General features: G+C 32.1%; 1 protein-coding gene across 1 annotated transcript in view; it reads left to right on the forward strand.

The window, feature by feature from the left end:
* Positions 1–1,154: 1,154 nt before the first annotated feature.
* The window catches only part of LOC122008282 (transformation/transcription domain-associated protein-like), a 60,239-nt gene continuing 38,523 nt past the window's right edge, over positions 1,155–22,870 (forward strand). Inside the window, exons 1-8 of the mRNA XM_042563965.1 lie at positions 1,155–1,424; positions 1,550–2,352; positions 2,450–2,575; positions 2,658–2,743; positions 5,854–5,962; positions 19,922–20,017; positions 20,153–20,215; positions 20,332–20,391. Coding sequence (XP_042419899.1) covers positions 1,367–1,424; positions 1,550–2,352; positions 2,450–2,575; positions 2,658–2,743; positions 5,854–5,962; positions 19,922–20,017; positions 20,153–20,215; positions 20,332–20,391 — 1,401 coding nt within the window. The 5' untranslated portion in view covers positions 1,155–1,366. The remainder of the gene's footprint in view (positions 1,425–1,549; positions 2,353–2,449; positions 2,576–2,657; positions 2,744–5,853; positions 5,963–19,921; positions 20,018–20,152; positions 20,216–20,331; positions 20,392–22,870) is intronic.

Here is a 22,870-nt window from a genome sequence, read left to right on the forward strand (position 1 = left end):
AACCTTGAATGAATAACCAAGGTTATCAATGATAACTCTCAACTAAATATATCTTTTCGTACAAGAAAAGCCAGACGAGTGGTGATTTATACTGACTACAGCGTGAATCTTGAGACTAACGATGATGAAATAAACGAGTTGGCTTTGATACGTTACTCACAATAACCTGATTTTCGTCGAGGTCTAATCAAAGGATCCTTACGCGCTCAAAGACGTAAAACAGTTATTTGGAACACATTCCAAGCATATGTAAATTCTCCGCTTTTTTTTGATCGAGTAGAAAACATATTTTTTTTTTCTCTTTTAAACAAGATCGATCAAAATATTAAGTCTATTTTTAGGAATTTTGCGAAGAAAAAACCAAAAACGGAATTTAGAGTTTTTCTAGATTGTTTGGAATTTTAGAATAGTGAGTATTGAGAATTTTAAATTGGCCGGACAATAATTTACATCAAATCAAAGCTTACACTTCGAATTTAAGGATGTTTGGCTAGACTAGAAAATTTGAACATTGACAGATAAAATAACAGAGCTGAATTTCACCCCACGAGTTGAAGCTGGCGCGTTGCAAATCCTTAAAAACGTTTTGCCGATTAGGACTTCGGTGGTGAGAAGGAGATGATTGCTCGTCTTCCTTGATTTGTTGTCTTGAAAATAATAAGAAACGCCCCACAGACGGTCAGAAAAACACGTACGATAGAATCGGCCAGAAAAACGCGCGCCGCAAAATCGTCAGAAGAAGATTTAGGTTTCCTCTCTGCGACAAAGAAGTTGCATCGAGTTGCCCGGAGATGATTTTACTTTGGACGGACGCCATGAAAAAAAGGAGCATGGTTCAGATATGCTGTTTGGTTCGGAAGGACGGCACTGCCCCGGGAGAGGACGCCACAGCCGGGAGGAATGCCGCGAGGGAGGACGCCACTACCATGGGTATACATAGAAGGGTAAAATCGGCATAGCATATATGATTTAATCATTTATAAGGTATCCTGAATATTTAGTAAACATAATTACTGGGCTAAGTGAAAAGCTAGAAAAGTTTTGGTCAAAGTAACGACGTATTTTTGTTTTTTGCGCTTTATTTTGAGCCCAAATCCATAATATCCATATATCCCATTAGCGTTTTGGAAATTGCACCCGTATATTTCCGTCCGTGCGCCGACGCTTCCGAATTTTGGACTGTCTTCTTCGACTAACATCTCGGCTTCGTGAGCGAGAAAAACGTCCTGTAACTCCCCCCAATAGAAGAAGAGAAGACATAGTGAAGAAACCCTATCCCCTTCCTTTCCTTCGCCATCCTCGACTCCCCATGCGCGGAGAATCATAAACCCTACTCCTTCCTTTCTAGGGTTTCGAAGGGACGAAGATGGCGCCCATCCTCAACTACGAGCAGCACGCACAACGACTCATCGAGCCCGATTTACGTACGCTTTTGCTATGTTTTTTTATCACCTGAACATGTTTCTTTCCTCGCTTTGGTTTCGACGTGGCGCGATAGAAAAGAGATGGATTATTGATGGCGGTTTCTGCTGTTGCTTGCCTTGTGCAGCATTGCAGGTGCGGCTGCAGATGGTGATGGAGGTGAGGGATAGCCTTGAGATCGCACACACCTCGGAGTACCTGAACTTCCTCAGGTGCTACTTCCGTGCCTTCTCGGTGATCCTTACACAGCTGACGTCGCCGCAGACCACCGAGAGCGTAGAACACAAGCTTCGCTACGTGGTGGTCGAGATCCTCAACCGCCTTCCTCACAGCGAGGTACTCCGTCCCTTCGTCCAGGACCTTCTTAAGTTATCTCTGGCTGTGCTCACTAACGATAACGAGGACAACGGCTTCATTTCTGTTCGCATCATCTTCGACCTACTTCGTAACTTCCGCCCCACCGTCGAGGCTGAGGTCCAGCCATTCCTCGACTTTGTCTTGTCCATCTACCACAACTTCCCAGCCACCGTCGCGCACATTTTCAACTCGAACAACAATGCCAACCCTTCTTCCTCGGGGTCTTCTGTCACCTCCCCTTCCCCGCTACCGCTTCCACCTTCCCATTTATTGGGAAGCAGGGGGGATGATGGCGGTGGACTCGATGCACCTTCTGGGAATGGTGGCATTGGTGGCGTAGTAGTGCCCTACGCAGGGGCCGGGCAGTTGAACCCTAGCACAAGATCATTCAAGATTGTCACGGAGAGCCCCCTGACAGTGATGTTTCTGTTCCAGCTTTACCCCAAGCTTGTTCAAACGAATGTTCCTTACCTTTTACCACTTTTGGTTTCTGCCATCGCCATCACTGGGCCAGAGAAGGTCTCCAATAATCAGAAGCCTCAGTTTGTTGAACTAAAGGGAGCACAAGTCAAGGTTTTCCTTTTTTTTTTTTTGGCTCTCTCCCTCTATCATTCCGATTCTTGTCAGCTGGTCGACTTGATGTCATGCTTTATTTCCTTTTTTTTTTCAGACTCTATCATTCCTAACTTACCTGTTGAAGACACATGCTGATTATATAAGGCCACATGAGGAGAATATTTGCAAGAGTATAGTGAATTTGCTCGTGACTTGTCCAGATTCTGTCTCCATTAGAAAGGTGAGTTGTGTACTGAGTAAGAAGACATTTTCATTAATCTGGTTTATGTTATTTCAAAGACATTTTCTCCCCCAATTTTCAGGAAATGTTGATTGCTTTAAAGCATGTTCTCAGCTCTGATATAAGAAGAGGACTTTTCCCTTTGATTGACACACTTTTAGATGAAAGGTACCAGCATGTTAAAGTTCTCTTGGAGTTTCAATTACTCTCTTTATTTTCTCTCATGTATCATGTTCTTAGTTTTGGGCATTGCTTGGTTCTTCTCCCTTAACTATGATGACGGGATTTTATTTTATTTTATTTTTTTTTGCTTACATTATTTTGTAGTTGCAACAACTCAACTCCTGCTGACGGTTGTGTCACCATGTATCTTACTTTTGTACTTAGCTGAGATTCGACATGTGTGACACTACACCTAACTTATGGTGAAAATTTGAATAAATTCCTTTTCCATCTATCATACTGTTGAGCCTTTCAGATAGACTTAAGTTATAAAGTTGCTAGCGACATGAAAGCAATGGAACCCTATGCAATGCTATATGCTAAATGTGGATCATCATTATGGCAGTATCGAAATGACACTTGCCTTTTTTAAGTTGTGATAAATTGTTGTACAGATAATTGACATTTAACTTATGGATGAGTTACATTATATATAATGAAGCATAATGCTAGTGCTATCTAGGTAGGTGGTTTAAATGGATCTTTATTGGTCAGTTGTTTTTTCTGCCTTTTCCAAATTTCTATATCGTTTTAGTCAATTCATCCTATGTTCTTACTATCTTTTTGTTATTATTCTTTTTTGTCTCCTAAATTGATCATTTCATCCTAATGTGAGAATTGACTTGACTGTTCTTTTTTAGAAGTAAGTTTCCACATGACATTATCTTTATTGTGTAAAAGAAGTTTAATTAAGCATTGTATTATATATACACATATATATTATTGGAATAGAAATTTTAACAAATAAATGAAGTCTAATTTGAGCAAAGTATCTTTTTTCTTTTTTGAAAAAAATTCTTCAATCCTTAAGACATTCATTATTGAGAACTATCCACGCTCAATGCATGATAATATTATATTTATTCAAGATCTTTTCTTTTTTTATAAGAAGAAATACAAAAATAGAAAATCTACTTTTAACCAAATTTTAAAATGACTTTCTTGAATTTAAAGTATGCAAAATATGAGGAAATAATATATAATGTAATTTGAATAAAAATTACTATTATTCCAATATAATATCACTAAACTATTTATGCATCTTTTTTTTTGATTCTATTATTTATATTTTTTGATTAATTACAAAAGCAATAGACTGAGTTGCAAAAATAAACTAAGAAACAAAAGGCAAACATGAGTATCACAATTCAAGAGAGAATAGATAAATAACTAAATGAGAAACTATGTTCATCGTTAAATTATACTGAATTAAACTTTATTTGTTGTCTACTTAATGTGGATTGTTCCAAAAAACAATTTACAAATTCATTTCTTTATCAAAAAATTAAATGCTTTAGATGAATTTGGAATCCGCATGTTAAAGCTCTTGAACACTTATCTTATTACCTTGTTTTTTATGCTTCTCACCAAATTATATCAAATTAAAACTGTCATCAATTAACTAATGTGCATATAAATTGAGGAATTAATCATATGGATAAATATGTTGGGCCAATTTCTTATGAACTCATTGACTTTGTTTCAGAAAAAAGCAAAAACGTAACAACAACGATAATAACGAATGATATTCTTAAGTTCAATAATGAATTCATAATGATTTACTAAGAATATTAAAAAAAACTTGTTGCTAATTTTGAAAGATAAATTTAATACCTAATAGGTGAATGAGTTAGGGAAAGGTGGCAACAAAATAGATGGAAATATATGGAACATTGCTTTTAAGTATATAATTATATAAAGAGTCATCAATCGGCTTGCACAAACTTTGTCTTTGTTAATTTCATTGACCTTTTACTTTCCCTAAACAGTTCCACTGTACTGAAATTTCTCATTGCCCTCTTTCTATGTTAAGGAGGAAATGATTAGTGGGTCAAGAAATTAGTGGTTATATGGAGAATCTTCCAGCCATTGCTATGTAGATGAAAATCCTAAAATGAATGTGTGATGCATCATATTTGAAAAGATAAAATAAAAAAAAAAACCTATTTTAGATTCTTGTATAGATTATTTGTAACTTGAGTAGATGAGAGAAACTAAGTTGTGGTTGTATAAACATGTTCAAAATTGGCCAATTATTTGTATAGAGAGGTAGGCAAAACAAATCTTATCCATACCCATTTATATATACAAATTATTTTAATTCAATCCCTGCCTTATTTACATTGCCTAGTGACATGAAAAAGTAATTTGTTAGCACTAGGCGCCCTCTAGATAATGAAAAAGTAATTATATGGCCATCAATGAAAGTGATATTAGCTTTCGTTTGATTTTGATCTTGCTTTTTTGATAATGCTGGGAACAGAAAATTTGCATTATATTAGGTTTATGTCTCTGTATTTTGTCTAATGGTAAAATGTTGGAGCAGATTTTTATCCAGCTGCACAAGGCTGGAAACTCAATCCATATTGATATAAGAGCAGAAAACCCCCTCTAACACTATCTTAATAAGTTATGACATTAACTAGTAGTGATCAGATCACATTTTTCACTGCTTATGTTGTCATTGTTTCTCACAGTTTTTCTCCGATTCAACGGGTCAAATGAGTTCTATTCATTAATTGTGTTGGAGAGTCTGAATGCTGCGAGATCAACTTCTATATCCATGATCTGCTTTAAATTATGTGGCAATGAGATTGGTCTTATTATTACTCATCTTTTAGTTCATATCAGTATGAAGCATCTCTCTATTGAACTAAACATCACCTAGTTGTCAATTGATAATCTTTGATATAGCTTCTCAAACTTACTGATTGGTACACTATAAGAAGTAAAAAGTGAATGATGTACAACAAGATCAGACACTGCTTGTTGGTTGTGCGAGTTATTGTTTTTATTGGTACTTCTGATGATTCATTGTGTACATTGGTCATGTAGCATGGAGGCGAGTTAGAGATTGTTGTTATCTTCTTCCTTAAGTATTGTTGGTAAGATGGTGACAAGACTTAGCTATCTTTCCTTATTATTTGGATTCGGGTTGGGTGATAAATACAATATTCTTGGTGTTTTTAACTTGAACCCTCTTTTCATTAAATCTGCAATTTTCTTCATTATAGCAAAAAAATAATTTTGACTATTTCTCTGCTTTGTATTGCTAGAGTTTTAATTGGGACTGGACGGGTTTGTATTGAGACACTGAGACCATTAGCTTATAGCCTTCTTGCAGAAATGGTGCACTATGTTCGAGGGGAGCTTTCTCTTGCTCAGGTTTGCTAATCAGTTCAACCTGTATTTCCTTTTGATATTCTGGTTAATGTATTTTCTATTTTTTTTATCATAATATTTCTCATGGAGGTGGTGAGGGGAGAGACCCAATCGATAAAAAAGACCAAAATCCCTTGCTAATTGAAACTGAGTAGTTTTATGGAGATCAAAAGTAAATTTGGCTTCCAAGTCAATTTAATTTGTCATCCTTGGTATCATTCTTATAAAACCATGATGTGGGTTCTAGTTATAATTATGTGAGAGTTAGTTTTCTGTGTAGAAAGATAAGAGCCTAGGGTAAAGCTACCTGAGATACTGTTTATTGTTGTTTCCTTTGGTGTAAACAACGGGATGCAGAGAAGCAGTCTGTTAAACTATGTTCTCGGTGCCACCCTATTTCACTTCTAACCAGATCTGGTGGAAGCATTACTACTGAGTTTCTAGCTGATTTTTCCTTTAATTTTTTTAATAATTTAATTTAAATTCTCCAACATTTTTTAAACTGTTTTTAAGAATTTAATTTCAGAAAATTAAAAATTTCCCTCCTTTCTTTCCCTTCAAGAAATCACAAATTAAGAAAATTTTCTCTATTCATTTTCTGCAAGTTCTTTTCCCTAGCTCATTTATTTCCCTAGGTTTTTCCCTTCATTATATTAAAACATAAGAATTCTTCTTCCTGTAAAAATATAAAGAAAGCATTTAATGAAAAAAAATTGACTTTCTTTGTCATGCTTCTTTCTGCCTAAGGTGTTCGTTTTATATTCCAGGACAATTATTTACATTGACACACTTGAGTATAGGGAATTATACTAGTTGTCATCTTTTTTCAAACTTGTTATTTTTATTTTTTTTATTTCAAACTTGTTTCAAATTGGACCTTTTGATTTTCTTTAGTCGTGTTAGAATAGGATATTTCTACTTGGTCTACTATTTGATTGATTAGTAAACTAGTACTCTCTTATTTAACTTCCTAAGAGCCACAGCTAGCATATAGAGTGAATGGGTTTGTTATTCCCAATTAAAGATTGAAATATCATTCCATGCCGTCCGAAATGGATGGTTTTTACTATTCTGCCATGGGAGCGGTACCGACACAGCACGCGCGACAATTTTGCCCGCGTTTGACAGAAAGAAACACATGTGCGACAGATCAAAACTTACCTTAAGCATCAACGAAGGCAATCAGTAGCAGGGACAGCGGTGAGACAGTGGTGACAAGGGGCGGTCGCTCTTCGAACATGTATGATTCAATTTGAGAGAGGAGACATATGATCGATGAAAAATCGCGACAGAAGGAAAGGCGGCGGCAAAATCGCAAGGAAGAAATCGGAATCGTGACTTCGCGAGAAATTTGAGGATTTTTAGGGTTTTATTAAAATTCAATATAACGGTTTTAAAATCATTATATTAAAATTTTAAAAAAATTATAATTATATTTAGTGTTATATGGATTATATCAGTGATATAATTTTTTTTATAAATTGTATTATTTAAATTATATATAATTTCTAATTAATATATAAATTAATAATTGATTTAATAAACTATTAATTAACTAATATAATTATAATATATTTTTTTAAAACATAAAAAAATATATAATTTCTAATTAAAAATTTTAAATTTGTATTAATAATTTATTTAAAATTAAACTTTAAGTTATTTTTAAAATTTAAAATAGTTTAAAATTTTAGAAAATATTTAAAATAATTTTAAAATTTTATAAATAATTCTAAAATTTTTAATTGTTAAAAAATTAAATATATATATAAATTTTTAAATAAATTTAATTTTAAAATATACATAAATATATAACTATAATATCTAATATACATATTATTATTATTTATAATATATTAATAATTTATTTATAAATTCATATAACTATAATTTTATTTTTATAGCTAGTTTTAATTATGTTTTAAAAAGTAATCATTAAATTAGCTTAAATCGTTTTGACCTAAACACCACTATTTCATTATCAACAACATTATCAAGGCTTGTTAGTCTCAACTACTTAAGATCGGCTTAGGAATTTTATCCCTACTTTAAATTAATTAGAGCAAGCTATGGATCCTTTCCCGGGACTCCGCATGGTGGGAGCTTCGTGCGCCGGGCTATTTTTTTTTAAGCTATGTCTCTTAAATCACATTTAATGAAGAAAAGCAGAGTTCTCTTTGATCTACCTCCTAAACATATGACTGACCAATTTAGCTTGTCAAATTATAGAATCAATTGACCATTGGACATGTCTTCATCTCAACCTGTTATCTCTTCTTTTATAATTTTGGATTATGTTGTTCAATAATTGAAAACTTAAATATATAGATATATATCGAAACTATATTGACACGACATGATACAATACTGTAACCGTATCATTCTGGTCTGAGATCGAAGCCTTGACACGGGTCGAGATTTTAAACCTTGCTTCTAACGGTCCAAGCGAGCCCTTTAATTTCATTCTACACTATTTAATTAAGAATAAATCAAAATCTTTGCAAGTTGGACTTAAATTTACGACAACATACTCTTCTATCATTAAGCTCTGAGAGTGGATGATTCAACCCCATAGAGTGTGTCTTGTTTTCTCAACTCATGAATAATATAAGTTCCAAGCTTCCTTAAATCATTCTGTGTTGAGATTTCGATCCCGGAATGATACAGTTTTGGTACCATATCATGCCTAAGATTTTAGTATTTTTTAAATATAAAATATACTTATTAAAAATAAAAAAAATTAAAAATATAAAAAAGAAAATAATTTTTATAAAAAAGAAAAAAAATGAGATTGTGTTTGTTGTATATGGTAAATAAATAAATAGTTTTTTATTATATATTTTGAAATTTAATATATATATATATATATATATATATGTTAAATTAATGGGATAGTTTTATTAGTGTTTGATTAAACTTGTTTAGATTATCCTATGTATGACTAGGATGACTAGTGGTTGATTAAAATTATTAATCTATAGTTTTAATATTAACATAAGTGTTAACGTCCTCGATCTGTGCTCCTGTGGGCGTTCCTGTTGTAGGCTTGCACTGTGGCTGCCACGACCCGTGGTGCCGACAACAATTTCGATGTCGGGTGGCGTGCAAAACGATAAATTTTGCTTATTTTGCCTGCACAAAATAAAATTTTAAACCATGATTTTCAATGAATGAATACGTGGATCTTTCTATTGGCTTGTTAGCATTCCATATGATATACATATGTTTCTCCCATTAGCTTATTAGAGTGCAACTATTTAGTAAATGATATTCTTTTGACTGGAGATTTTACAATTTCAACCATTTGTTTCACAAACTATTGATAGCACAAGCAACTCCATAAGAGAGATTTTAATCCTCTTACACATGGAAAGCCATCTGACAAAATTTCCTCTATAGGGAAGTTCCGTTATTAAATTTCCATGTGAACATTCTAAATCTTCGAAAAGTGACAACAATTTGAGTGGGTATGTGGACTTTTAATCTATGCTCACAGCTACTACAATCCTACCATACTTTTTGGGGACATAATACGGTTTGAAGCCAAGGTGGAGGCTGAGAAGTAGCTACCAGAGGGAATATGCTTGAGATGAAGTTGGTATCTAAGATAAGATTGGAAAAGACTACTAACATGCTTGAGCTGAGCTAGTGTAAATTTGCCATGCTTGAGATGGGCATGAAGGGGCGCATTTTGACCCACTAAGGCAGTATGAGGTATGACCTAGAAAAAGTTGCTAGTGTTCTCAACACATCTTTGGGTTAGGATTGTGGGCTTGATAATTTGAATTAAAAAATTATTAAAAAATAATTAATTAAAATCTCTATATTAAAATTTTATTTTGTAAAATTATAAAAATTAACAAAATTTTTTTAAAACTATAATATTATTAAAAATTGAGTTTTTTTATTATTTGATACTTATAATATTATTATTAATTTTATAAATAAAAAATTGGGCTAAACTTGGCTCGTGAGTTGTGGTTTGACACTTAACTCATTATGTGTGTTAGATTGGGTCAGGCAGTTAGACTGTGTTAGCCATTGGATTAAGTTCAGACTTAACTAATATTCTTTACTATTTATCATTAGTATTTATGTATGAAAAGTATATTCATTTAGATTAGGACGGAATATCAACCTAGGGTTCATGCTATTGGTTCGCTTGACCAAGTATGGAGTATGAACCAACTTATTTATTTAAGAAAATATTTTAAATTATTTAAACTAACTTTGGGATAACATCTACAAGCCTTGAACCTCAAGTCATATTTGTAGTTTGAATCTGCCAATTTTTTTATTTCGATAAATTTTAGAAAAGTAAAGATGCAACGCAAAGCATAAGTGTGTAGGATTGATGAAAGTAGATTATATAATACAAAAATTCAAGTGAACTTGATAATTCAAAGGATAATTGGTATTATATCTGGAAAAGAAGAATTATAAATCTAAGAACAACTCAACCACTTCATATTTTAATCAAATTTGTTTTAGATTTTTTAGTTTTGCAATTTTTGTTCACTTTTAAAACTATTGCCACATGCAACTGAATAAGGACAAACTAAATATGTTTTGTGCGTCCCATGGATGTTGTGCAATGGTACAACACTTAGAGGAATAAATAAGAGGGCCCCCCAGGTTTGAGTCCCAAATGGGATTAATATCTTGGAGGTCAACTTTTGAGTGTGCATAAGCTATGCTCCAAATTTACTCAGTAGGCGAACTAGGTTGGAAAGATGTCTATCTTCAAAATTATTTGGATAAATTTTGGACACTTAAATTATCAAAAAAAAGAAGAAGAAGGTTCTATGCTCGTCAACTAGCGGAATGAGACAATGCAAGGCTCAGCTTCATGCGAATTCAATGTTGATGCAAGTAGAACTCTTCTTCGATACATGAAACATTTGAATAGAGACAGTGCATTGCTTCCCTTGTTATCTTTTGTCAGAACTTTCAATAACCGACATGTGAAATACTTCCACTCGTAAACGACAATGATTTGTGTTTTCAATCCTTCATTGATGTGCACAATGATAACATATTCGTTCTCCACGATTCTTGATACCTTCATTAGCGACAACGACTGCTTTATAATATTGTGATAATTACTTCCTCGACGCACGATTAGGGTTGCTGTGACGAGGAGGTAAATCAATTCCCTCACTTCATTTTATTCCTATTTTGATTCTTGTTCCACTTTACTTATCCTCCTTGGTGCCTTTGACAACATGGTTGGTGAGATAGGACAACGTCTCATTTTGGGTGGGTAACGAAATCTTAGCTTGGAACGATATTTCCAATCTCGATAAGCAAAAGTATAACCTTCCTCTGAAGATGACATTAGTTATTATTTAGTCTGATCTTTTTTATATTTGTAGTTGAACCAATTTGGTATTACAATTGAATACAAAAGAAGGGAAAAGAGACATGTATAGAATAACTAAAATGAAAGAGAAGAAGATAATAGATTTTATCCAAATAAAATGCATTAATGATGAATGCAATAGGGTACTAATGAATGAGGAAATAATATAGTGATGGAATAGGTATTTTCATCAACTTTTTAATAAAGCTTTAGGTGTCTAACTTACTTTTGGCAAAAAAATATCTGATTAGTGGCGAATAAGTATTCTAGTTTCCTATATAAAAACGAAAGAGACTTATAAAATTATCCGAATTAAGGGGGGATTAAGCTAATGAGTCACATCATGAAATTTTTGGAAAGAATAATAGAAAAAAACTAATGAAGAAACTGCCGTGATTAAAAATCAATTTGGATTTATGCCTAAAAGATGATAATAAAAGTTATACATCTTCTTAGGCAACTAGTTGAAAAGTATTGGGAAAAAACAAAACTTGTACATAGTGTTGGTCAATTTAGAAAAAGCATATGATAGTCTCTAGGGAAATTATGTTGAGAATTCTAGAAAAGAAAGGTGTTAACGTAGCGTATATTAAAATAATTAAGGATATGTATAAGGATGTAATACAAGAGTGAAGATTTTAGGTGGACTAAGTCGAAACGTTTTCTATAAAGATAGGATTACATTAAAAATCAACTCTAAGTCCTTATCTTTTTATACTAATCATGGATGAATTCACTAAACTCATCTGAGACACATCACCAGGTGCATGTTGTTTGCAAATGATATTGTTTTAGTAGATGAGATATGAAGTAAATCCTAAATTCGAATCTTGACGGGAAACATTGAAAGTGAAATGTTTTAGGTTTAGTAGACATAATTTATAATTTAAGTTTAGCAATATTAGATGTAATGAGATAATTGTTAAGATAGGAGATGCCAAATTATTTATAATCGTGAGGTTTAAGTATTTATGACCATTTTTACAAATAGATAGAGAGGTTGAGAGATGTCTTATACAAAGTACAAACAGGATAGTTAAAATAGAAGAGAGCGTCGGGTGTTCTTTGTGATTGTTAAGTACCTCTAAAACTTTAAGGGAAGTTCTAAAATAACGATTAGACCTCTTAAGTTTTATGGAATTAAATGTTGAACTATAACTTGTGCACATAAGTAGAAGATGAGATAAGAGACAAAGATGAGGATGCTAAGGTGGATAGAATGGATAAATAAAGAATGAGAATATTAGAGAGAAAGTTCAGGGTGTATCTATTGAAAGAAAACTTCGGGAGATACATTTAAAATAGGACGAACATGTACTTAGACAATTAATAAATACTTCAGTTAAACAATGTGAAAGTGAAACTATGACAAATATGCATATAAATGAGAAAGATCAAAGAATTTATTTAAATATAGATGATAATCCAATGATATAGAAAGATGAACCCATTTAGTGGGATATGACTTGGTTGTTATTGTAGTATGTTACAAAAACTCTGAATTGGAGTTGTAGCACACTTTCTTTGTTGCCTCCATAATTAGCAAAAAGATTTTACACATGGGTTTTAAGATTGCTTCTAGTGTATATGCTAGAGCAATCTTATTCATATACTATGAACCAATATTGTGTTTTTCACCATTTTAAAAGGCGGGCTGCCTAGGCAGTTTCAACAAGTGATCACTTTATTTAGTTGCTAGGTGATCCTTTTAAAACGTGGCACAGATGGTCCACCTACAATGTTTATATAAAGTTATCGTGCTATTTGAATTTAGAAACTAACATTAATTCTTCTCATTAAACAACTGACACCCTATGTATGCATGAGTCTTTTGTTCCATGTAATTCTTGCATTTCCTTTTTCACCCAATATGAGCGCCTTTAATTGGTTTTTGACTATCTTTTCTTCCTTTTTGCTTGTTTCGCTATTCCTCTTTTTTTGACGCTTTTTTCTCATTTATTGTTAGATTTTTCACCATTTAATCTATTTCTTGTTTTGGAATTACAAACCATTTTTTTACATTAAAATTGCAATTATATATTTATATAAATTAATAACTCTGCCTATTTCGACCTAGTCATAGCCGTTCTTAAGCCTGAATAAAGGAGGAGGGTTGCGCCAGGTTGCCACCCAGCATTAAACTATGTCAAATATTCAATGAATGAATTCATTGAACTATTGTGCTAATGCTAGGTCCTTCCTTGGAAGGAACACGTTGCAGGGTCCGATTATAACTTCTCGGTAAGGACCGTTACATCTCCAGAATTCGGGTGTAGTGCTAAATATGTAAGAGTTCGCGTTGCAGTGTTTGATTGTAATGTATCGTCAAAGATCACTATATCTCGATGAGAACTTTGGTGTAGTGTTAAATAAGTAAAAGTTTTCACACCATAGGTTGGATAAAAACAAATATGATAGGAAAACTAATAATCTTAAATTTGGAACATGGAACATAGGAACCTTCACTCGTAAATCAATGGAGGTACTGAGGTAGTAGATAAGATGATTAGGAGAATAATTAGTATTTTGTATGTACAATAGACAAAATGGGTAGGCGAGAAGACAAAGATGCTAGAGAATTCGGATTTTAAGTTATGATACACAGGAAACAGTAAAGCAAGAAATAAAGTGAGTATTGTTGTAGATAGTTCGTTAAAGGATGAAATTGTAGAAGTAGTTAGAAAAGGGGATAAAATTATAACCCTTAAGATAATAGTGGTGAAAGAAATTATGAACATAATTAGAGTATATGCATCACAAGTATGATTAGATGAAGCTTCTAAATCAAGGTTTTGGGATAACTTAGATAAATATTACAAAACATTCTGATAAATGAAATGATTATAATAGGTGATCTAAATGAGCATATCGGAGTGAAAAATGAGGAGTATGTGAGGGTACATAGGGGTTATGTGTTTGGAACGAGAAATGAGGAAGGGAAAACTATATTAGATTTTACGATAGCATATGACCTTATATTAACTAATACATTTTTTAAAAAAAGAGAATAACACTTAGTCACATTCAAAAGCGAGAATAATAAATCGCAAATTGACTTTCTTATGGTTATGAAAGAGGATAGAAAGATTTATAAAAATTACAGGGTCATCCCTGGAGAAAGTTTAACTACCCAATATATGTTAGTAGTGTTGGATAGGTGCCTCAAACATAGTATCAATAGAAAGAAAATATATACGACTCCTAGAATTAAGTGCCGGAAGTTAAAGGATGGGAGGCATAATATATTTAAGGAGAAGGTAGGAGTACTAAGCATTAAGTGAAATATATGGTGACTCTAATACGACATGGGATAAGATGATATCAAACTTGAAAATAATAACTAAGAGTGTACTCGGTTAGTCAAAGGGACATGCACTAAAAGTAAGAAATCTTGGTGGTGGAATGAGAAAGTACAAGAGAAAGTGAAGAAAAAACGAATAACTTATAAGGAATTATATATTTGTATGGAGGAAAACTTATAAAATATATAATAGTCAAGAAAGAAGCTAAGAAAATAGTGAATGAAGTAAAAAAAATGAACTTTTTGAACGATTATATAAAAAATTAGATACTAAAGAAGGGAAAGAAGACATTTATAGAATAGTTAAAGTGAGACAAAGGAAAATAAGAGATCTTATCCAAATAAAATGTATTAAAGATGAATGTAATAGGGGACTAAGTAAACGATGGAGAAATAAAAGAGTGGTGGAAGAGGTATTTTCATCAACTTTTTAATAAAGATTTAGATGACCAACTTAACTTAGGTAATTTTAGTAGGTCAAATGAGTATAGAAATTTAAATTTTTATCGTATAAATCAAACATCAGAAGTAGAACAAATGAGATGTATAATGAAAAAGTCGTTAGATCTGATGATATTCTGATAAAGGTATAAAGTGCCTAGGGAAATAAGGTATTGAATGACTTATGAAATTATTTAATTTGATATTGAAAACGAAAAAAAATACCCGATCAATGGAGGATAAGTACTTTAGTTTTCTTATATAAGAACAAGGGAGATACACAAAATTGTACAAACTATAGGGGTATTAAACTAATGAGTCATACCATGAAGCTTTGGGAAAAAGTAATAGAAAAAAGATTAAGGAAAGAGGCCAAGGTGACTGAAAATTAATTTGGGTTCATGCCTGAAAGGTCGACAATAGAAGTTATATATCTTAGATAATTAATTGAAAAATATCGGGAGCAAAAACAATATTTATATATGATATTCATTGACTTAAAAAAAACTTATGATAGAATTCTAAGAGAAATTATATAGAGAATTTTAGAAGAAAGAGTTGTTAACGTAACATATATTGAATTAATTAAGGATATATATGAGGATGTGATGACCAAAATAAAGACTTGAGTAACTGAAGTATTTCTAATAAAGATAGGGTTACATCAAGGATCAATTCTAAGTTCCTATCTTTATACACTAATTATGGACGAACTCATTACACACATTCAAGAGACTGTACCATTGTATATGTTGTTTGTAGATGATATTGTTTTGGTAAATGAAACACGTGAAGGAGTAAATACTAAACTAGAATCTTAGCAGAAAATACTATAAGGGAAAAGTTTTAAGCTTAGTAGAGTAAAAATAGAATATATGAAATTTAATTTAGCAATATTAGACGTAATAAGATAATTGTTAGGATAGAAGATGATGAGTTGTTCGGAACCGAGTGCTTTAAATATTTAGATTCATTTTTGGTAAAACGATGGAGGGATTGAGAGAGATGACGTACATCAAATACAAGTAAGATGATTGAAATAAGAAATGAGAGCAAGTCAGAGTTGCATCTATTGAGGGAAAACTCCGAGAGACACTTTTAAGATGGTATGGACATGTACTTAAATGACTAATAAATGCTCTAGTTAAGCGATGTGAAACTATGACAACACGCATATCACACGAGGAAGAGGGAGAACAAAAAAGACTTGATTAACAACAATAAAATAAGATAAAATTTATTTAAGTATTGATGATGATATAGTAGGAGATAAAGCTCAATGGTGTAAAAGGATTCATATAGCCGACCCCACCTAGTGGGATAAGCCTTAGTTGTTGTTGTTGTTGTTGTGTATATTTATATAAATTAATATTAGTCATTCTTAATTTAATATATTCTCTTTCCTATTCTAATATTATTTGAATGCGGACCTTCTCCCACTTAGGTGCTAAGCAACAAGCTGACTGCCTAAGAGTACCTTTCCAATAGTTCGGTGATTGCAGCACAATGCTACCTGTGTACTTGACCATTTTTACTCTTAGTACGTTTTATCTGCCGCTCCCATCCTGATGGCAGTTCGCAACCTATTGGGCTGATAAGGAAGATAAAAGGAGGCTAATTAAGCATCATAGGATAAGTATGGAATAGGGCTTACATTTATCAAGTTAGAAGCACATTTATCAAGCTGATAACTGCATTCTGTAGACTGATTAATAGAGTTGTTGCAGGTAAATTTTGCAATGGGCAAAATTCTTATCAAATCACTGTATTTTCTCCCATTAGGCGGCTAAGCAAGTTTTTTTGACTATGACAATCCGTGGATAAAATGTAGGTAAAAACATAAGTTGGGTTTTAAATTATTATTACGGAATATTCCAGAAGTAGCTAATAAATTTAACATTTCCATGCGGGAACTCACTTAATCTAACAACTTTATTAAAGAATAACTTGGCTAAACGGGATGAGATGGACTTTTAGTTCTGCAATCTTCATTCACTTTTGAAGCAAGTGTGACATAACAGAATGAGAACAAACTTGTCTTTCTTGAGAGAGGACATTAATTTCCATTTAGTCAGTGCTGACCTTTTCTTGTTTAACACTTGAGCCAATTTCCAAATGGTATTTATGTTTTTTGTAGTTTCCATTTACTCACCTTTTCTTGTTTAACTATGCATTGCATGTGGAAACAGTCTTTTGTAATACAGGGTAAGATTACGTAAAATAGATCTTCCCCGGACATGCACCTTGCTGCCTATTTATAACTATGCATTGCATTTGCCATCTCTGTTGGATCCTTCTTCATCATGAGCACTGGCAACACTGATCTCTTGTCCTCTAGAAGCATACACTCATTACTCACATGTTCAATCTGATTACGTTTAGCTTTTAGCTTTCTCCAATATTTATGCAAGATTATGATGACACTCAACTCCATCTTGCTCAAACTGTTGCCTCCAGTGAAGCTTCTGTGCATGAGCAGCATCACCTCTAGCTTTCACTTTTGATCTTACGTGTGGGGTTGTTTCTAGAGCTTAGCAGTGGGTTGCCTGGGGAAGACCCTCCTGGTTCAAGGTATTCATGCTTTTCTGCATCTCTTGCAAGCTGTTGAAGTGCGTGCGCACTCACACTGGGTCAATTGCCTAGACCTTCGGCTTGTGCTTCTACAGCTGCTGCATCTATATGATTATTTGTATTTGATAATCTGCATTATTTATAAATATTATAATATCATTTAGTATTATTAATCTGATATTTTCAATAATTCGATATTATTGATAAATAAGTATACTATCTAAGAATATCATTGATAATCTTATATATATCATAGCCTATGCAGTACATACATAAAAATATTTGTAGAATAACAATTTTCTATTGCTAAGGATCTGATTCTGTTTTTAATCTGAATAGGAAAAACAGTCATTGATGGATATCTTCGCGTTGGAGCAACATAATTAGAATTAACTCAGTCATAATTAGTTAATACAATGCGTGACAAACATTTATGTTGATATTCTTAAATAAGCATTGCACTAAGTTTAGTGGAGGAATATGATCCATTCATGCAGCTGACTCGAATATTTGGCACCAGCACGACTCATGCCTTGATGATGATGGTGATTTGTATATAATGATATCTAATGGCATATGACAATCTGGTTGATGATAGGCTAATAGCATTGATGTGTTTCTCGATTAGGCCTGGAGTCTAAATGAATGAAACCAAAGATGCTGGATATACTCTGTAGTAAAACCCAATTAAGTCTAGTTGTGCTAACTTAAAGTTGATATGGCTTTGTGGTGCTGGAATTGAGGAAGGTCGCATATGATATTTAATCAGTCCACAACACCCGCATTCTAATAGCTATGGCATGGTGAAATATTTTATTTAATATATGCCCATTATTAATGACAATTTTTGTTCTATTGTCCATTATTATGTTGGGATGCAGGATATTTGTAAACAATGCAAAACAGGGTTTCATTATTGTTCTTGCCAGATCTTAGGGTGAGATAGTTAAAATATTTGGTTTTGATTAAGGAGTACTTGGCATGGGAAATTGCCTTATTAACCAATGAAAGATCATTTTGCAAATGTTCATTTATGTGATTTTTTTTCTCTTTATTGATATGTGACATGCTGGACTTCATGTTTATACTAAGGTCTCTTTTTCTATAAAGGAAAGAAATAGATAGGCAAAGAAAAAAGTAGGAAAAAAATGAGAGAAATATTTTCCTTTGATGGAAGAGATGAAAATATTTTTAAATTTCATTTGTCTAAAATAAAAAAAAGAATAACAAAAATAAAAATAAATTTTATTTTTTTAATCTAAGATTTGAGCTACAATAAAAAGACTTGGTTAGCAAAACAATAAAACAAGATAAAATTTATTTAAGTATAGATGATGATATAGTAGGAGATAAAACTCAATGGCGTAAAATGATCCATATAGCCGACTCCACCTAGTGAGATAAGGCTTGATTGTTGTTGTAGATTTGAGCTACATGCTTTGTGATTTTTTTTATTGGCTAAATCGGATAGAATCAATACAATGGCAATTAAGTCTTTTCTCATTATCCCATTAAGTGGGGTCGATTGGATAAAATCAATATAGAGTAAAATTAAAAAAAAATCCTCCAAGGTTCAAGATTTTAAGTCGTGCTGAAGTTTTTGTTTTTTTGACTAGAATGATATTGATTTTGTATTGTGCCAATATTTTGATATATGATATTAGTGGCGAATTGGAAGTGAAATGAGAAAGGAGAGAAAAAGAAAAAGATAATCATAAAGATATTAACATTATCTTAATTTGTCTTGACCTATGTTGTAATATGCTGGTGGCATGACATAATATTTATTGACAATGGTATATAAGACATTGTGTGTGCTCTGAGTGATATCAATTTTGTTAACTTATCTTTATGATGTTTCAAAAGGGGAGTTTTGATGTAACGGTAAAATTATTGCCATGTAACTTGGAGATCACTGGTTCGAGTTACAGATACAACCTCTTTTAAATTAGGATAAAACTGTGTACAATAGATCCTTTCCTTGAGCATTGACCGGAGTTTCATGCACCAGGTTGTCCTTTATCTATATGATATTTCATTGTTTCGCCCGACATGATACATGATTTCAAACCATAGCATTTTCCTTCCCTCCAACTTTATCCATCAAAGGAAATGGAGAAAAAGTGCAGCCAGGAAAATTTTTTCTATCTTGCTATTAGGAAACATGGCATAAGAGATTATTGTGAATCAATTTTTTATCTATTCAATTTGTTTGACTAGTCAAATGTATTATGCCATTTTGTTTTATATTTTCCCTCAATACTAACTTGATATTGCTTTCATGCAGTTGTCACGGATTATCTATTTGTTCTCAAGAAATATGCATGACTCATCTTTAACCATTGTCATTCACACAACCTGTGCTCGTTTGATGCTTAATCTGGTTAGAATTTTTTTTCCTTGAAAATTGAATCAACTAAAATGCTTGTACATTTCTGTTTATATTTTTGAATAATCTGAAAACACTTTAATGCAATACATATATTTGTAATCACTGATTATCTACTTTGGGCCTTAGGTGGAGCCAATATATGACAAAGGAGTTGACCTCCAGAGCATGGATGAAGCACGAGCTCTATTGGTACAAATTCTCATGGTTTTGATCTGTTTATTTTGTCTTGTATAAAAACATTATTTTTCTTGCTCCTCATATCATGTTTCTTTATTTTATGTTTCTTATTGTTGTTTTATATTTAGGGTCGCATATTGGACACTTTTGTTGGGAAATTTGTGACCTTTAAACGCATTGTACCTCAGGTACATTGACTCTCTGTTGATTCACACCTACCTCTAGTGTGTTACATATGGTTATACTAATATATGCAACTTTGTATGATAGGTAGATTACAGTTTTTGTTTTTTATTTCCTTTTATGTTTGCTTCTGTTACCTCTTTTTAGGTACATTGGTTGTAGTCTGTTGTTGAAGGTGATAAATAATTATTTGGTATATACAAGTTTGTCAGTACCCAAGAACAAAAAGAGATCGTCGGGTTAGTAGTCGGCTTAGTATTGCAAGATCAGAGTGTAGTATCAAAAATCCTACCATTTAATTAAAATATGTTAGAACTATATTTGACATTTGTAATACATCATATTTATTAACTTTTAATATATAATAGTGCATTGAATTGTTTTGACTTTTGAATATTATTATTCCTATATCATAAAGCTTAAAAAAAATTATTCATATAGTAAAATATATGAAAAATAAAATATAATTTATAAAGTCTTCCATCTTTACATGGCTAGTAGCAATTTTTATGAGTTAATAATAATAATTAAAAATTATTCTTCTAATTAGGAGTTATAAGAATCTTATATGATTTAAAACTTTCTTGAATTATACAACAACAATCAAGCCTTATATACGGGTGAGCAAAAGTTCGGTTAAACCGAATTAACCGACCGAACCACCCAAATTAAAAAATTCGGTTCAATTATTTCGGAAATTTGAGTTTTTTGTTAAAAAATATCGGTTGTTTCGGTTAATTTGGTTTGTTTTCAATTTTAAAGCTCCTAATTCAGTTAAACCGAATAAACCGATTTATTTTATTTTCTTTTTGCAATTATCATAATTGTTAGGGATTTGGATGAGGGATAGTATCCAACTTGTGATTTTGCATGATCTCTAATGATACCATGTTCTGAAAATTGCCATTAGCAATGATAAACAAGCACACATTCTCTAAATCACCGACTTAAAAGTTAAAATTGGATATAAATGTATTATTGTTGGAAAGTTCAGTTAATTCGGCCGAAAATCGAATTAATCGATATTTTATCGGTTCGATTTGAAGGTTCAGTTGGTTCAAAATTTTTTTAATTTGTTTGGTTTCGATTAAATTGGTTCGGTTTTGAACCGATTATTCAACTCTAGGCTTATCCCACCAAGTGGAGTTGACTATATGGATCCTTCTACTCCATTAGGCTATCTCTTACTATATCATTATTTATATAATTAAATAAATTTCAACTTGTTTTATAGTTGCTAATCAAGTCTTCTTTGGTTTTACTCTTCTCGTTTAATGTGCGTATTTGTAATAGTTTCACATTGCCTAACTCGAATATTTATTAGTCGTCTAAGTACATGTTTGTATCATTTTAAATGTCGCTCAGAGTTTTCCCTCAATAGGTACAAGCTTGATTTTCTCTCTAATATTTTCATTTCTTATCCTATCCACACATATGCCCGCACATCTATCTTAACACCCTTATCTATGTGACTTTCATCTTTGCTCGTTTACTCGAGTCTTAGACTAACATTCAGTTTCATATAATATATTAGGTCTAACAATTATTTTGTAGAAGAACAAAATTCAATTATAGTTTAATATAGATTTACAATAAAAAAATCCTCAAAATCCTTAGGATCTGCCCCTACAAGATCAATAATGCCATGAGCTTGGCTTCTGTTCCCGACATAAAAATATCTCTTTCCACAAAGTTTCACTAGTCTCATTTCCTGAAAAAAGTCCTAAACCTTTACATTTCAGAGATACTTTACAATCACAAAGAACCTGACACTCTTCTCCATTTAATCATCCCGCTTATATTTTATGTAAGACATCTCTTAACCCCTATCTATTTGTAAAAATGATTTTAAATACTTAAATATCTCAGTTATAGATAACTTAACATCTCTTATCTTAATAATTACCTTATTACATCTAATATTGTTAAATTTAACTTTACACCACTTAGCGTAAAACCTTTCATTTCTAGTGTTTTCTGCCGCTAAGATTCGAGTTTAATATTTACTCCTTCACATGTCTAATCTATCAAAATAATATCGTTTACAAACAACATATACGGGCCCTAGATGTGTCTAGTGAATTCATCCATGATTAGTGTAAAAAGATAGAGACTTGATCTTAATGTAACCTTATCTTGATAGAAAATGTTTCGGTTAATCTATATGAAGTCTTAATTTTTGTCATTATATGCTCATACATATCCTTAATTATTTCAATTATGCTACGCTAATATCTTTTCTTTTTAGAATTTTTCACATGATTTCCCTCGAGACTTTATTATAAGTTTTTTCTAGGTCGACAAATATGATAGGTAAGTCTTACTTTTGTTCTCTATACTTTTCAATTAGTAGCTTAAGAGGATGTATAACTTTTATTGTTGACTTTCTAGACATGAATTTAAATTAATTTTCTCTCATTGTGCTCTCCTTCGTTAGTTTTTTTTTTTTTCAAACTTTCATGGTATGACTGATTAATTTAATAC

The sequence above is a fragment of the Zingiber officinale genome, chromosome 8A, assembly GCF_018446385.1.
Source record: "Zingiber officinale cultivar Zhangliang chromosome 8A, Zo_v1.1, whole genome shotgun sequence".
Taxonomy (NCBI): Eukaryota; Viridiplantae; Streptophyta; class Magnoliopsida; order Zingiberales; family Zingiberaceae; genus Zingiber; species Zingiber officinale.